Source organism: Suncus etruscus, chromosome 18 (assembly GCF_024139225.1).
Source record: "Suncus etruscus isolate mSunEtr1 chromosome 18, mSunEtr1.pri.cur, whole genome shotgun sequence".
NCBI lineage: Eukaryota > Metazoa > Chordata > Mammalia > Eulipotyphla > Soricidae > Suncus > Suncus etruscus.
In genome coordinates, this window is record NC_064865.1 from 26,916,759 (window position 1) to 26,932,873 (window position 16,115).

The 16,115-nt window shown below is 39.8% G+C and overlaps 1 protein-coding gene across 1 annotated transcript in view; it reads right to left on the reverse strand.

Annotated features, from left to right (window-relative positions):
- The window catches only part of STK38 (serine/threonine kinase 38), a 55,460-nt gene that overhangs the window by 14,264 nt on the left and 25,081 nt on the right, over positions 1–16,115 (reverse strand). The window contains exons 3-5 of the mRNA XM_049765375.1: positions 9,322–9,373; positions 8,254–8,376; positions 4,649–4,732 (exon numbers count right to left, since the gene is read on the reverse strand). Coding sequence (XP_049621332.1) covers positions 4,649–4,732; positions 8,254–8,376; positions 9,322–9,373 — 259 coding nt within the window. The remainder of the gene's footprint in view (positions 1–4,648; positions 4,733–8,253; positions 8,377–9,321; positions 9,374–16,115) is intronic.

A 16,115-nucleotide genomic window follows, 5' to 3' on the forward strand; every position in this document is an offset into this window, starting at 1 on the left:
GAGGAGATCCTGTTGAAGATCTGTGAGAACTGGCAAACTATCAAAATGTTGATCATTACTTACTTTTAAATATAATATAGTATGTTTGTGTCAATTTCTGTTCTTCTCTTCTAAGGATCACAGAATCCAAAGTTGGGTTAACTAAGGTATAGATTAAAGCTCAGTCCAATCCTTAAGAAGTTCTGGTCCTAATATAGGCTATAAAGCAGGGGTCTCAAACTCGCGGCCCAGGGGCCATTTGCGGCCCTCCTTACAATATTTTGTGGCCTGCGGCCGGCCTTCAAATATCGCAGTATTCACGATTATTCACTTACTGAATAATCGCAATAAAAATCGCATTAAATATTCGCATACTCCAAGCAGTTCCGTTTGGGGTATGCAAATGTTTAATGCAATTTTTTTGCGATTTTTTTCTTATTAATGCGATTTTTTATTGCGAATATTCGGTAAGTGAAATCCCTTATGCGGCCCTGCCTCACCCCAACTTTGCCTCCTGCGGTCCCCAGGTAAATTGAGTTTGAGACCCCTGCTATAAAGTTTGACTTCTCTAATACTCTAATACTCTCAGAGATAATCAAAATTCACTAGCATTTTTGTTGGAAAACATGGTTGCTATTTTGTCTGTTTTTTGGGTTTTCGGTTTGGTTTGTGTGGTTTTTTTATTTGTTTTTTTGGTTTTTGGTTTTTGGCCCACACCTGGTGTGTTCAGAGGTTCTTCCTGGCTCTGTATTCAGAAATCATCCCTGGCAAGCTCGGTGGACCATATGGGATGCCAGGAATCAAACCCAGGTCTGTCCTGGGTCGGCCACGTGCAAGGCCATGTGCAAGGCAAATGCTCTACTGCTGTGCTACCTCTCCGGCCCTGGTTGCTGTTTTGTTTATACAATATTCTGAATTCTAATTGTGTTACAAGGATGTCTTTGGCAAAGCCAGATCTTATTTCCATTTGAGATTGAAAAAAAAATCAATCAATCTCTCCTATCTTACACCTAGCCTGCCCACTATCTTCCATGTTAACCCCTGGAGGTCTGGAGAAGCTGAGTTTATATATTCAAGTCTGTACTAAAAATGTAAATTTAGGAAAACTTTAAGTAGCTTCAATATTGTAGAAAAACTTCATTTTTCACATTTTGACAAGGCATGAGGGTGAAAAATGGAAAATCAAGGTGATATGGAATTGTGTTACGAAATCATGATGCTGAGTAAAATATCTGCCTTTACTTATCAATACAGAAGCAAAGCTTTTGGAAAACACCAATGTCACTAGCTAAACTGCAGCAAGTGTTATCATCAGACACTATGAGTGGACAAGGGTTTTCACCTGCCTCTACTTCTAGTAGTTGTGGTCTCTAGTTATGGTCTCTCTGCCTGTTACAGGAAGCCAGAAGAAAAATGGGAAGGTGTTACAATTATCACTTCTTTTTTTGGGTTTTTGGGTCACACCCGGAGGTGCTCAAGGTTACTCCTGGCTCTATGCTCAGAAATCGCTCCTGGCAGGCTCGCGGGACCATATGGGATGCCAGGATTCAAACCACTGTCCTGTCCTTCTGCAATCAAGGCAAATGGCCCACCTTCATGTTATCTGTCCGGCCCCCAATTATCACTTCTTAACTTTGGAAGACAAAATAGTGACTGCAACATTTCCTGTTTGTCAAGGGGGAAGCTACCATCTCTGTGAGCACACCATCTGTGCTCTTCTCTCTTGGAGATGAAACAGCATTTAGAAACCTTGAGGTACAGGAGCAGAATCAGGTAAATACGCGATAAAAAAATGAGTCAAAGTTGCAAGTGATGGGCCGGTGAGGTGGCGCTAAAGGTAAGGTGTCTGCCTTGTAAGCGCTAGCCAAGGAAGGACCGCGGTTCAATCCCACAGCGTCCCATATGGTCCCCCCAAGCTAGGGGCAAGTACTGAGCACTTAGCCAGGAGTAACCACTGTGCATCTAACGGGTGTGGCCCAAAAAAAGACAAAAAAAAAAGTTGCAAGTGACACAAAAGATTCACGTCTCCCTGTTCCATAAATATTTAATAAGGTGGGAACTACATGTTAGTTACTCTCCTGAGCACTAAGAAGGCAAAGATAACAGCTGTCCTTTGTCCCACTCAAAAACCTTAAGGTATCACAACCAGTGATTTTCTTTTTTCACTTGAAGAAAAACAAAGGGGGCCGGAACGATAGCATAGAGATAGGAATGTTTGCCTCTCATGCATAGGACGGTGGTTCAAATCCCAGCATCCCATACGGTCCCCGGAGCCTGCCAGGAGCGATTTCTGAGCGTAGAGCCAGGAATAACCACTGAGCGCTGCTGGGTGTGACCCAAAAACCATAAAAAAAAAAAAAAAAAGCAAAGAAGTGAACTAAATGCTGGTCCTCTAATCATTGAAATTTTATTTTCTAGGTAGCAGAAACTTCCATCCTCTGGGACAGAATGATATTCTGACTCTCCGTAGCCGTTTTTATTCCTGCTCAGTTTAGAAAAAGCAAACAATAACTTATCTAAATAAGACATATTTTACAAAAAATTATAAATTATATTAAAACTGTGTCACTGTTACCAGGAGTAATAAATTTCTATTGTTCTACTTCCACTCTCATCTAGAAGAAACATGCTGCATCCTTTATGTGGCCAGAAATTAAACTGGACCAGACTGAGATGAACCCTACAATGGAAGGACATCAGCAATGTGAGCGAGCAATTCAGTTAAGTGCATCATATAAAATTCTACTTCTTCTTCTTTTTTTTTTTTTTGGTTTTTGGGCCACACCCGGCAGTGCTCAGGTGTTACTTCTGGCTGTCTGCTCAGAAATAGCTCCTGGCAGGCACGGGGGACCATATGGGACACCAGGATTCGAACCAACCACCTTTGGTCCTGGATCAGCTGCTTGCAAGGCAAATGCCGCTGTGCTATCTCTCCGGGCCCCTAAAATTCTACTTCTAAGAATATTACCTTGACTTTCAAATTTAAATTTTTCAAAATTTGCTGAAAGTATAATATTCGGGAAAAAGTTTTATTACAGTATATTTGGATAGTCTTCTGTAATCCTGTGAGAAACCTGGTATACACTATGAAGGAGTATGCTCTAAAAGTCACGATGTCTACTTCTCTTTATTATTCTGAATGCTATTTGATAGAGGTCTTGTTAAAAACTATATGGTATGTGTCTTGTAAAAGAAAATTTGTGAAATCGGAAGCATACTGACTAATCAATATACCTTTATGCTTTCTCAAGATTAAATGAAAGCATACACTTTCCCAAGAATAACTGTAGGTATTCTTTCAGTGCCTATACATCTATACTACATACTAATTTTTACATAATCCATAAACAGAACCACAGTGCACTTTTAATAGTCAGCATTAGTATAAACTATATAGTATTTGAGGATTTACTACCAAGGTACTTGACAACCTCAGACAAAATCCCTGGAAACTGAAGTTTCTGGGTAATATGTGAAAAGAAAAAAAAATTAAAATTCAAAATTGTGAGGTGATATAGAAATGAAGGGTAGAAAAGCTTCATCAATTACACATCCTCTCAAGAGGCAGAACCAACTGGGTGTGAGGCCAGTCTCTGTTATTGCTCTTGGGTTCTCTATTTGGAGTTCTCTTAGTCATGGCTGCATGCCCTGTAGTAACATCTGATCTTTACAAGGTCTTTACAGTCATGATTCTCTCTAGTCTATTCTGAAGCAGTCAGCAAAATGTAAACAATTTATTTAACATATGCATTTTCATCTGCAATATGCTAATATTTAAAATCCATTTTGGTGAGAAAAGGTTCCTTCCTTTTTAGTGGTAGTCCCAAGCTAATTCCTGGCACTACTCAACCCAGCTAAGTAGGCATTAAGGTTCAGTACTCGGGTCTAGCAGCGATGAGAACTACCAGAATTACCTCAGGAGAGGCCACGGTCACAGGGGCTACACATACTAGTGCTTGGGAACCTATGCAGGTCTGGGAATCAAACTTCAGGCACAATATGCTCTTTAGCAATTTGAGCTATCTTGCCAACCCTCCATAATATTCTTAAAGCAACTTATAAACATATTTGAAAAATATTTTAGGTTTTTACAATGCTATTTAATTATTATAAAACAATTTGCACTGATCTGCCGTTTGCATTATATTTTTCAAATTCATTCTGAAATTAGAACACTATTATCTCTTAAATACTTATGGGCTATTTTTCTCAAAAACTTGGTTTGAGTGTATAGAATTATATTAAGACACAGAAGTATATTAATATGCAGAAGTAGATTATGACACATTTCCAAATCATAAATCTAGATCTTAGATCTAAGATGCAGACACAATTTCTATCTCTCGGCACTCAATAAGAAACGTCACAATGCCAGGTGTGACCTCAAAGTGACCTCATGTAAGGAACATCATGTAATAAATAGAGATAAAAACAGCAGATACCTTACACATTGATTTTTAATTTTTAAAAGACAGAACAAAATATTTGGTCTTATTTTATACTTTAAAAATATGTGATTCTTTAGGTGAAAAACAAAATTATATAATACACGACATAGCTTAGAAAATCTAATAAGCAAAGATATTTCAAATAAGCAAAAAAACTCAGTTTTAGAAAAACAACAACAAAAACATCATAAGCCAACAGCTCTGCTATAAATGTGTTTTACCTGCTCCTTTTCAAGCATATCTGCTTTGCGAAGTATTTTCATTGCATACACATGCCCTGTATCTTTCTTCTGAACAAGTCGCACCTAAGAATTATCAAAGAAATTGCAAATCAAAAGTTTATAGTACCAACTTAATGCTTTTTTTTGGTTTTTTCAAACCACATACATTTGATGCTCAGGGGTTACTCCTGGCTAAGCGCTCAGAAATTGACCCCGGCTTTGGGGGGACCATATGGGACGCAGGGGGATCAAACCGCGGTCTTTCCTTGGCTAGCGCTTGCAAGACAGACACCTTACCTCTAGCGCCACCTCGCCGGCCCCTGAGAGGCAATTTTCTGAGTGAACCCTGAGCTCTGCTGGGTGTGGCCCAGAAACCAATCAATCAACCAATGAATCAATAAACAAATAGTTTAAAATAAAACAAATTTGGAGCCAGAGCGGTGGTATGAAGCAGGAAGGCCAGTGCTAGCCTAGGACAGGCCACGGCATCCCATATGGTCCCCCAAGCCAGGAGCGATTTCTGAGTGCATAGCCAGAAGTAACTCCTGAGCGTCACCAAGTGTGACCCCTCCACCAAACAAACAAGCAAACAAACAAAAAACCAAATTTAATATAAGGGTTCCAACTGAAAATATGTGTTTTAGTTTTATTAGAACTTCATCCATACCATTCCATATATCATATATTGTATGTAAGTAATACATACAAATAATAATACAAATACAATGGTGAAACTGTTTTTCCAACGGCCAGGAGGACCTGTCTATGGTTCGAAACTTGCCACAAAGATGGGAGAGAGGAAGAGAAGGGAGCACTATGACAATGATACTTGGAACTGATCACTCTGGATAAGAACTAGGAGCTGACATAAGACAGTGATGTGCATGATCCCCCTTCAGTAACAATAATGCAAACCACAGTATGTAAAAGAAAAAAAATACGAGAGCTAGAGAGAGGATGTAAGAAGGACAAAAGGGAGAGAGAAGATGGGGGGGAGAGAGGAGAGAGGGAGAGATGGAAGAAGGAAGAGAGAGGCAGGAGGAAGGAGGGAGAGAGAGAGGGAAGAAGGGAGGAGAGAGAGTGTCTGCCACAGAGGCAGGCAGGGGAGAGGATGGGTGGGGGACAGAAAGTAAACTGAGGACTTCGGTGGCAGAAAATGTGCACTGGTGAAAGGATGTGTGTTGGACACTGTATGACTGAAACTCAATCATGAACAACTGTATAATGCATCTCACAATGACTCAAAGAATTTTTGGTCTTATTTTTGTTTTATTGGGTGGTTTGGTTTGGGTTTGGGTTTGGTTCGGTTTTTAGGACAGAGGTGCTCAGGAATTACCCCTGGCAGTGCTTGGGGGACCGTATGGGATGCCACTGATCCAATCCTGGTCAGCCTCGTGTAAGGCAAATGCACTCCTCACTGTGCTATATAGCTCTGCCCCAGAACTTATTTATTTTTTAAAAATGTCTTTTTCTCTTTTCCCAATGCCACTCAGTTCTCATGCTATTTCAAATTTATTTTTCAGAACAAAACATATTTTAGTAGTATTTGTTCCCTTTTAAAATTAATATTTATTGTAGAGTTTGCTACTTTTTAATTGGACGATATATTTGGGAACTTTGTTTTTGCTGAAAAATTCAGTAAAAACAAAAGTTTTAGTTAGGGCCAGAGAGATAGCATGGAATTAAAGCATTTTCCATCCCTTCCCCAAGATAATTGTTATATAAATGTTCATGAATCAATTTTCTAATGGAAATCTATACAAAATATGTACTATACTATTTGGATAATATAAAATGAAAAGAAATTGTTCACACTATCCATTCTCTTTAAGGAACTTTGAATGTAATATACATGTAATATAAAATGTAATATAAATGTAATAAAATGTAATATAAAAACTGCAATATCCACTGTAACTCTCATTCCTTGTTTTCAGTTTGTGCTTTTTATTTTCATAAATGTATTGTTAGTTTGCTGCTATAGAGAGGTAGTGTGGGAAGGGAAAAACAAAAGCATGAATGTCAAGAAGATCTCCTAGTAACAATGCTCAATAGCTATGTGACTTTGGAACATAAATTTCAGCCTTAATTTTATCATCAAAAAAATGAATTACAGGAACTGGTGTGACATGCAACAGGTAGAGTGCTTATCTTACATGTAGGTACCCAGATTCGATTGCCAGAATCTTATACAGTCTGCCTGCCAGAAGTAATTCCAAGTACAGAAGCAGGAGTAAACCCTAAGCACCACCAGGTGTGGTCCAAAAATCAAACCAAATGAAACAAAACAAGAATTAGTTATAACAGGGGCCAGAGAGATAGCATGGAGGTAAGGCGTTTGCCTTGTATGCAGAAGGTAGGTGCTTCGAATCCCAGAGCCCCATATGGTCCCCTGAGCCTGCCAGGAGTGACTTCTGAGGCTAAGAGCCAGGAGTAACCCCTGAGCGCTGCCAGGTGTGTCCCAAAAAAACAAAAAACAAAAAAAAGAATGAGTTATAATAGGGGGCTGGAGCGGTGGCTCAAGTGGTAAGGCAGACAGACGTCTGCCTTTCCCTCGCTAACCTAGGATGGACTGTGGTTCAATCCCCCGGCCTCCCATATGGTCCCCCAAGCCAGGAGCAATTTCTGAGCACATAGCCAGGAGTAACTCCTGAGCGTCACCAGGTGTGGCCCAAACAACAACAAAAAATTAGTTATAATAAGAGAAAGGAAAAAGAGGGGGGCCAGAGAGCACACGGGACAGACTCAGGTTCAATTCCCGGCACCCCATATGGTTCCCAGAGCTGTAACCCAGGCACCACCAGGCTAGACCCAAAAAAGAGGTGGGGAGGAATGGAAGGAGGGAAAGAGGGAGAGGGAGGCAGAGAGAGAGAAGCACTCAGTAAAAAGTACTGATTTCCTTCTCCTTTTCAATACTCCTTCTAAATCAAACTCAAAGCATCAACATCATCTCTGGAAAAACAGAAAGTAGAGATCTGGAATAGTGGAGAGGGGAAGAGAAAGTAGTTAAGATACAGAGCTGAGCTGTTCTTCAAGCCAGTCATCTTTCTTGAACATGTATCTTGTTTGTCCCTGTTTCTCTGCTTACTTACTTGCACACTGAAAAAAAACTATGTTCTTTCTTGAACACACACTTCATCCTCTCTCCCCACTACATCTTTCTAAATAACCTTCAATAAAAACTACCTTGTTAACAAAAAAAAAAAAAAAAAAAAGGAGCTGGGATGAGGGTGGGAGCTAGAAATAGTTCACAGGTTAAAATGCAAAGAATCTAGTCCCATGGATACAACATGGCAACCTAAGCATCATTTTGTACATCTGTGGAGACCCCTGAGCAACCTAGAGTGGCCCAAGTAATCCCAGGACTGCAGAGCACCACATTCTCATGGTTTCACATTAAACCACTGGATTGGTTAACTGAGAATTGCCAGGAGGAGCTCCTGGCATCTTAAGCACCACTTGGGCCCTCCCAAAATATATGTGAGACTGACAAGCTTAACCTGCCTGCCTCATATTTCAGTTATCTCAACAATCAAGTTCAAGATATATTAGCTTCTAAGTTCTTTAGTACTTCTCCAACTGCAAAGTAGTTGTGGTTTTTTTACCTCACCAAATGCTCCTCTGCCTATTACTTTTAAAGACTCAAAATCTTCCAATCCAAGTCTTGTTCTCTTCAAACGAAGAAATTCTGTTTCTTTCCGAGCATGTGCTGATCTTCTAAGTCGTTTCTAGAGTTTAAATACAAAGGAAAGAAGGGTAGGAAAGAAGAGCCAAACTCAGAAATACCACAGCAATGCTGTGTTTGTGATTCAATCTATCTGAATAGCATAGAGTCACACCGGACTAAGCATTATCTTTTCACACAGAAAACCACTATATAAGAACCCTGAAAAGGGAGCCGGAGCGGTGGCACTAGAGGTAAGGCGTCTGCCTTGCAAGTGCTAGCCTAGGACAGACCGCAGTTCGATCCCCCAGTGTCCCATATGGTCCTACCAAGCCAGGAGCAATTTCTGAGCGCATAGCCAGGAGTAACCCCTGAGAGTCAATGGGTATGGTCCAAAAAAAAAAAAAAAAAAAAACGAAAAACAAAAAAACAAAAAGAACCCTGAAAAGGTCAGGTTTCCCTTCCCCCACAACTTCAGACACAATATAACCAGCCAGACTAAAAAAATGGATAACTCCTCTAAGAAATCAGACTATCTAACCCCCTCATTCCTAATTTTAAAGGCATTTCCACTACCAATTAATTCCTTCCCCAGTTTTCTATAAAACTACGTTTTCCTCCTATCACATCTGTAATCTGGGGAGGAAAGAAATAATTTTGAGAAATATTTTGCCCTGACAGATGAAAGGAAAACTGATCTAATGCTCTAGAAATTTCTCAAGTGATTTCTATAAGCTAGCAAAAAAAATTGCATTTAATTTAATTTGATATTATCTCTTCCCATTGAAGAATTCTAGGTCTAATTAGTGTATTAACAATGCACAAGAGCAGTCTCCCTCTCCTAACTTCTTCCTCTACATGAATACCTAAATCTATGAGTGTACCCACCCTCAATTACTAAGCTCCTATTACTAAGCTAAAATCCTCCCCATGCCCCATTCAACAGACTAACTGGACAAGACAAGGTTTACCATGCTAGTTTCAGAAGGATATCTCCAATATTAATTACCTCTTCATCTTTAAGGCCTTCTTCTTCCATCACTTTTTCTAACTTCTTTTGTCTAAGAAGAAATAAGGCATTTGAAATATCTTTTTAGTAACTTTTTGAAATGGTCTTAAATCATAAAAACTGGTACATCTGAGGCCAGAGAGATAGCATGGAGGCAGGGCATGGACAGTGGTTCGAATCCTGGCATCCCATATGGTCCCCTGTGCCTGCCAGGGGCAATTTCTGAGCCTAGAGCCAGGAGTAACCCCTGAGCACTGCTGGGTGTGACCAAAAAAAAAAAAAAAAACTGGTACATCTTAAAGAAATCTAAAGCAATAAATTATAGTTACTAAAGTACCTGAAATGATTCCCACTCTTAGGTAGTTCTGCATTTTATGAAAGATTGTATAAGATGTTATTACAACAAAGAATCTATTTCGAAATGAAAGTTCTCTCTCTTTTTTGGCTGCATTTCCTCCTTAAGAAACCACAAAGCAGCTGGTGTATGATAATTTCTTATACCAGGGTGTTTCTCTCCAGTCTGTCTGACTGAAACCTACTTCCTTTGTTTTCACATCTTCCTCCTCTCTACCACAAGCAACTAATAAACAAAAAGGTAAGGGCAGAAGTTAGGTGTGGGGGAGGAAAGTAATAAAAAAAATGTAATTACACCATCAAAACAGAAAACTCTAAATACTTAAGTATTGGGGCCAGAGCGGTGGCGCTAGAGGTAAGGCTTGCCTTGCAAGTGGCTAGCCTAGAATGAATGTGGTTCAATCCCCCCCCACCCCTGCATCCCATTTGGTCCCCCAAGCCAGGGGCAATTTCTGAGCACATAGCCAGGAAAAAACCCTGAGCAGCAATGGGTGTGGCCCAAAAACAAAAACAAAAAAAATAAATACTTAAGTACTGAACTTAGAAACTGAATCCAAATAGTATTTTTGAATTAAAATCTCATGTTTATCTGATAAAACTGAAAGACAACATTTCAATATTTATCTGATATGACAAATGAAAGTAAGTATATGGACTGAATTTCCCTTTTATCATTTCTCAACATTTCAGAAAACAAGCAATGTGAGCAGGGCAAAGAAGAACAAAAGCACAGCACAGAGTCCATGAAGCAACCTCTTGTAGACTTAAAGTGGCCCAGGCTCACAGTATTCTATTGTTCTATAAAGAGGACTGGTCGGCTGTGTTGATTTCTGTATTTTAGATAAGGGCTGATAAACTGGCAAGAAAAGCAAATAACAAAACTGAGACAGAGTGAAAGCAACTGTAATAGTTCAACAGTAAAGATCTGGAACTAAGGTAAAAAGAAAGGCAACTGCAATGAGGTTCCAATTAGAGATGGTGTCAAGAGAAAAAGTCTTTAATTCTTGTGTGAAAGGGAAAGAGGTTAGTAAACCAAGGAACCATACAGAGAAATATAAGGAAATAGTCAACTTTATTTTGAATATTTATTTCAGTAATAATATTTTTCCTCAAGCCTCCTCAACTTGTAGCCTTGTTCTATACCCTAAGCACTTCTTAAGTTCCTGACAGTCCCTTCCTCACCAGCCCAAGATCAAAATAGATGTATATTTTTCACTTGATCTTAGCCAAAAGGCTGAAAAGCAATTATATATATATATACATATATATATATATGTATATATATATATATATATATATATATATATATTCCTGACCTAAATCTGAGAAGTAATTCCTATCTTTTTTAAGCATCAAGTTGTTTTTAGATGACTTAAAAAGAAAAATCAATACTGAAGATTTTTTTAAAAAAAAAAAAGGCATGGACATTGCTAGGTATCTGATATGGAGCATCTCTTTCTAAAAGTCTCCTAAAATAAACTATCCTGATTAATACAACAATAGGGGCGATAGAGGCCAGAATGACAGTACAGGAGGTAGGTCATGTGCCTTGTACACAGCCAACCCGGGTTCGATCCTTGGCTTCCCATATGGTCCCCCAAGCACTGCCAGGAGTAATTCCTCAGCAGAGCCGAGAGTAACCCCTGAACACTGCCAAGTGTAACCCTAAAACCAAAAAATAAATAAGAAGCAACAAGAAGCAAAAGCAATAGTACTAAGGTGTTTTGCCTTGCATGCAAATAACCAGGGTGGAGTCTGCAGCCTATATGATCCCCCAAGTTCTGCCAGGAATTATTCCTGAGCACAGAACCTGGAGTAAGTCCTGAGCTCCATCAGGTGTGGCCCAAAAACCCAAACATAAGTAATATTTTACTATAGTGATTATAATATTAAAATCACATTACAAATTCATGAGACCAGATAAATAAGAACAAATGACCAAACTACCAGGAAATGGAAGACCTATGAAAACATTATGAAAGAATCAAGTATCCACATAGCTCCATGTGTCCATCTTTTCCCTCCTAATTTCCAGAAATTTTTTAAATACCCATCAATGTTGAGGCCAGAAAGATAGCATACCGGTAGGGCGTTTGTCTTGCATGCCAACCCAGGATGGACTCAGGTCAGATCCCCAACATCCCATACGGTCTCCCAAGCCTGCCAGGAGTGATTCCTGAGTTTGGTTTTATTTGGGTTTTTTGGGGTTTGTTTTTTGTTTTTATTGTTTTGGGGCCATATCCGGCTGCATTTGGGTTACTCATGGTTTTGCACTCAGAAAATCACATTATGGGATGCCGGAGCTCCAACCTGGGTCCATCCCAGGTCAACAGTATGCAAGGAGCAATTTCTTTTTCTTTTTTTGGTTTTTTGGGTCACACCCAGCAGCGCTTAGAGGTTACTCATGGCTCAACGCTCAGAAATTGTTCCTGGCAGGCTCGGGGGACCATATGGGATGCCGGGATTGGAACCAATGACCTTCTGCATGAAAGGCAAGCGCCTTACCTCCATGCTATCTCTCCAGCCCCACAAGGAGCAATTTCTGAGTGTAGAACCAGCAGTAACCCTTGAGCACCGCTGGGTGTGGTCCAAAACCTAAAAAAAAAAAAAAACAAAACCAAATCCCACCAATGTCTTTACAAATACAGGAGGAAAAAGTGGTAGTTTTGGCATGTAAATTAATTCTTTTGTTGTTGTTGTTTGGGGAGCAGAGCTCATGGGTTACTCCTGTCTCAGCGCAGAAATCGCTCCTGGCAGGCTCAAGAGATCATACGGAATGCCAGGGATTGAACCTGGGTGTGCAGCATATAAGGCAAACATCCTAACACTAAGCTATCGCTCCAGCTCTGTAAACTAATTCTATTTCATTTGTTAAATAGGTAAAAAGAGTCAGAGTAAGAAAAGCCCAGGCCTAACATCATGGCAATAATTCTAACAACTCAACTATGTTTATTTAAGTTTAGTTTGTGCCTTGAAAATCAAGTGCCTTCAGATCCTCTGACTCTATGTTTTTTAGAATGAATAAACCAGCTGGGCTAGAAGTCCAAGTGCTATCAAACAATGTGTAACAGAGAAAGTCCTTCTGACCATATTTGAAATAGAATTCAAACTGAGTTTTTGACAAATTTATAACAAGTGATAAATTAGTTTTAGTTGGAAGGGCAGGAAAAAAAAATTAGTTTTAGTTTAGATTTAGTTCAGAATCAATTCTGGAGTCTTTCATTAGAGAATGTATACAGAAAAAGCCTAACATGCTGAATTATCCATAGTAATGACTTAATGGGATCAAATAAAAAAAAAAAAAAAACATGGAGTGCACAAAAAAAAAAAAAAAAAAGACAAGCTTGGCCTGAAATGAAACTGACAAGCAACTTCCTCTGTGAGATACGATGAAGAAATTATTGCTAGCTTTGTTAGATTCATTCATGATAGTACTGTCATTATACAAGAAAATGGCCAATTTTTTAGAGATGCATATTGAGGTACACACGTAGTATTGAAATGACAGGTATTTGGATTTAGCTTTATTTGGGGGGAGTCAGGGGGTTTATATACCTGGTGGTACTCAGGTCTTATTCCTGTCTCTATACTAAGGGATCACTTCTGGCATGTGCAGAAGGTCAAATGTGGTGCCAGGATGGAATCCAGGTCAGTCACACACAAGGCAAGTGGTCCATCTACTGCACTATAATTTTCCAGCCCCAGACTTAGCTTTATTTCTTATTTTACTTATTTTATTTGTTTTCTGTTATATCAGAGATCAAACACACACACACACACACACACACACACACACACACAATTACACGTGCATGCACATGTATGCACACTCTATTGTTGAACCACATCCCCAGCCTTGCACTTTGCAGGAACATCAAAATATTAATACTATTTACTACTGCAAACACGTTGCCTAAATATAACAAGATTTTTTTTAAAAAAGCACACACAGGGGCTGAAGAGATAGCACAGCAGCAGGGCATCTGCCTGCACGCAGCTGATCCAGGACAGACCCAAGTTTGATTCCCGGCATCCCATATGGTCCCTCCAAGCCGGCAGGAGCAATTTCAGAGCACAGAGCCAGGAGTAACCACTGAGCACCACCAGGTGTGCCCCCCCCCACACACACAAAAAGAAGCACACACAATAGCAAGGGTTGGACAGATAGCTCAATAGGTAGGAGTACATGCAGGAGACCCAGGTTCAACCCCCCAAAATATATGGTCCCGTAAGTACCACTGGGAGCAACCCCAAGCACTGAGCCTATGGTAACTTCTAACTACCACTAGGTATGGACCAAAATCAAAAATAAAAATTATACTTTGGATACAAAACAATTAAAACATTTTGGGGGCACAGAGACAGTACAAGAGATAAGGTACTTGCCTTGCAAATGACCACTTTTGGCTTTAATTAATCTACCAACATGTTTTCATGAAGAACAGAAGCAAGTATATAAGATAAAATAGCATTTTCCTTAGTTTTTATTTGACTTTTATAAACTCTCCAAGTCACTTTCATGCCTAATTTTCAATACTTACTGGTTTCATAGAATCAAATTAAAAAGAGAATTATGTGTAAAGATGTATATAAAAAATAATAACAGGGGGCCGGGCGGTGGCGCTAAAGGTAAGGTGCCTGCCTTGCCTGCGCTAGCCTTGGACGGACCGCGGTTCGATCCCCCGGTGTCCCATATGGTCCCCCAAGCCAGGAGCAACTTCTGAGCACATAGCCAGGAGTAACCCCTGAGCGTTACCGGGTGTGGCCCAAAAAAAAAAAAAAAAAAAAATAACAGGGCCTGGAGAGATAGCACAATGGCATTTGCCTTACAAGCAGCCGATCCAGAACCAAAGGTGGTTGGTTGGAATCCCAGTGTCCCATATGGTCCCCTGTGCCTGTCAGGAGATATTTCTGAGCAGACAACCAGGAGTAACCCCTGAGCACCGCCAGGTGTGGCCCAAAAACCAAAATAAATAAATAAATAAATAAATAATAATAGCAGCAAAAAAAAGATAAAAATAAATGTCATAAAGCCAAATAAAATGCCATAATAAAAGCCACATTCCTGAAGGAAAAACAGAGTAACAATGGAAAATGTGTGTGCACCAATGAATGGTTTCAGCTTATAATGACTAGTAACATTACCACAGGCATTCAAACACCTCTGGACAACACTGTATGCAGAGTTGGGGGAAAACTTTTAAAACAATCTTAAATCTTATAAGACTTGTTATAGAAAAAAAAAAGACTTGTTATAGAATTTCTGTAACTTTGTCCAAAGTTCTTTCTCATTTTTCACTTTCATAAAGAGAACAATTTCCCAGTGATCTTTGTTTGTTTTGTTTTGTTTTGGGGTCACACCTGGCGGCAGCGCTCAGGGTTTACTCCTGCTCTACACTCAGAAATCACTCCTGGCAGGCAGGGGGGACCGGGATTCGAACCAACCACCTTTGGTCCTGGATCGGCTGCTTGCAAGGCAAACGCCGCTGTGCTATCTCTCCGGGCCCTGTAGTTTAGCTTTATAGTCATAATAAAATACAAGTAATCAATTGTTTCATGTCATTATAACTATAATTATCTAACAAGAGACTACCATTCCCCCAATATCAAAAGATTGAAAATTCGTTTCTGACTGTTCTAATACTAGTCCACTTACTAAGTTAATTTCTGTTGGGTTTTTTTTTTGTTTGTTTTTGGTTTTTGGTTTTTTGGGGCCACACCCATTTGATGCTCAGGAGTTACTCCTGGCTAAGTGCTCAGAAACTGCCCTGGCTTGCGAAGACCATATGGGACGCATATGGGACGCTGGGGAATAGAACCAGGGTCCTTCCTTGGCTAGCACTTGCAAGGCAGACACCTTTCCTCTAGCGCCACCTCACCGGTCCCCTAAGTTAATTTCTAACAATCAGGGTGGTGTTGTTTTACTTTTTTAGAATTTTCTAGTGTGAAAACCTAAACTATTCCTATCAAATTATACCAGAAAACCTTAAAATAGCTATCAATTCTTATCAAAAAAAAAAAAATAGTGTAGGGGTCAGAGAGATAATACAGGGGGTTAAGACATTTGTCTTTTTGGGGCTAGAGCTATACAGCAGGTAAAGTGCTTGCCTTGTATGCAGCCAACATGGGTTGGATCTCCTGCATCCATATGGTCCCCCAACAGGCCAAGAGTGACCTCTCAGTATCACGTGACTAAAAACAACAACAATAACAAAAACAGTCCATAAAATTTACTATGTTAAAATAAAAATGTCAGGGCCCAGAGGATGGAGAAAGAGCATAGAGGTAGGGCGTTTGCCTTGCATGCAGAAGGATGGTGGTTCGAACCCTGGCATCCCATATGGTCCCCCGAACCTGCCAGGCGCGATTTCTGAGTGTAGAGGCAGGAGTAACCCTTGAGCGCTGCCAGGTGTGACCAAAAACCAAAAAAAAAAAAAATG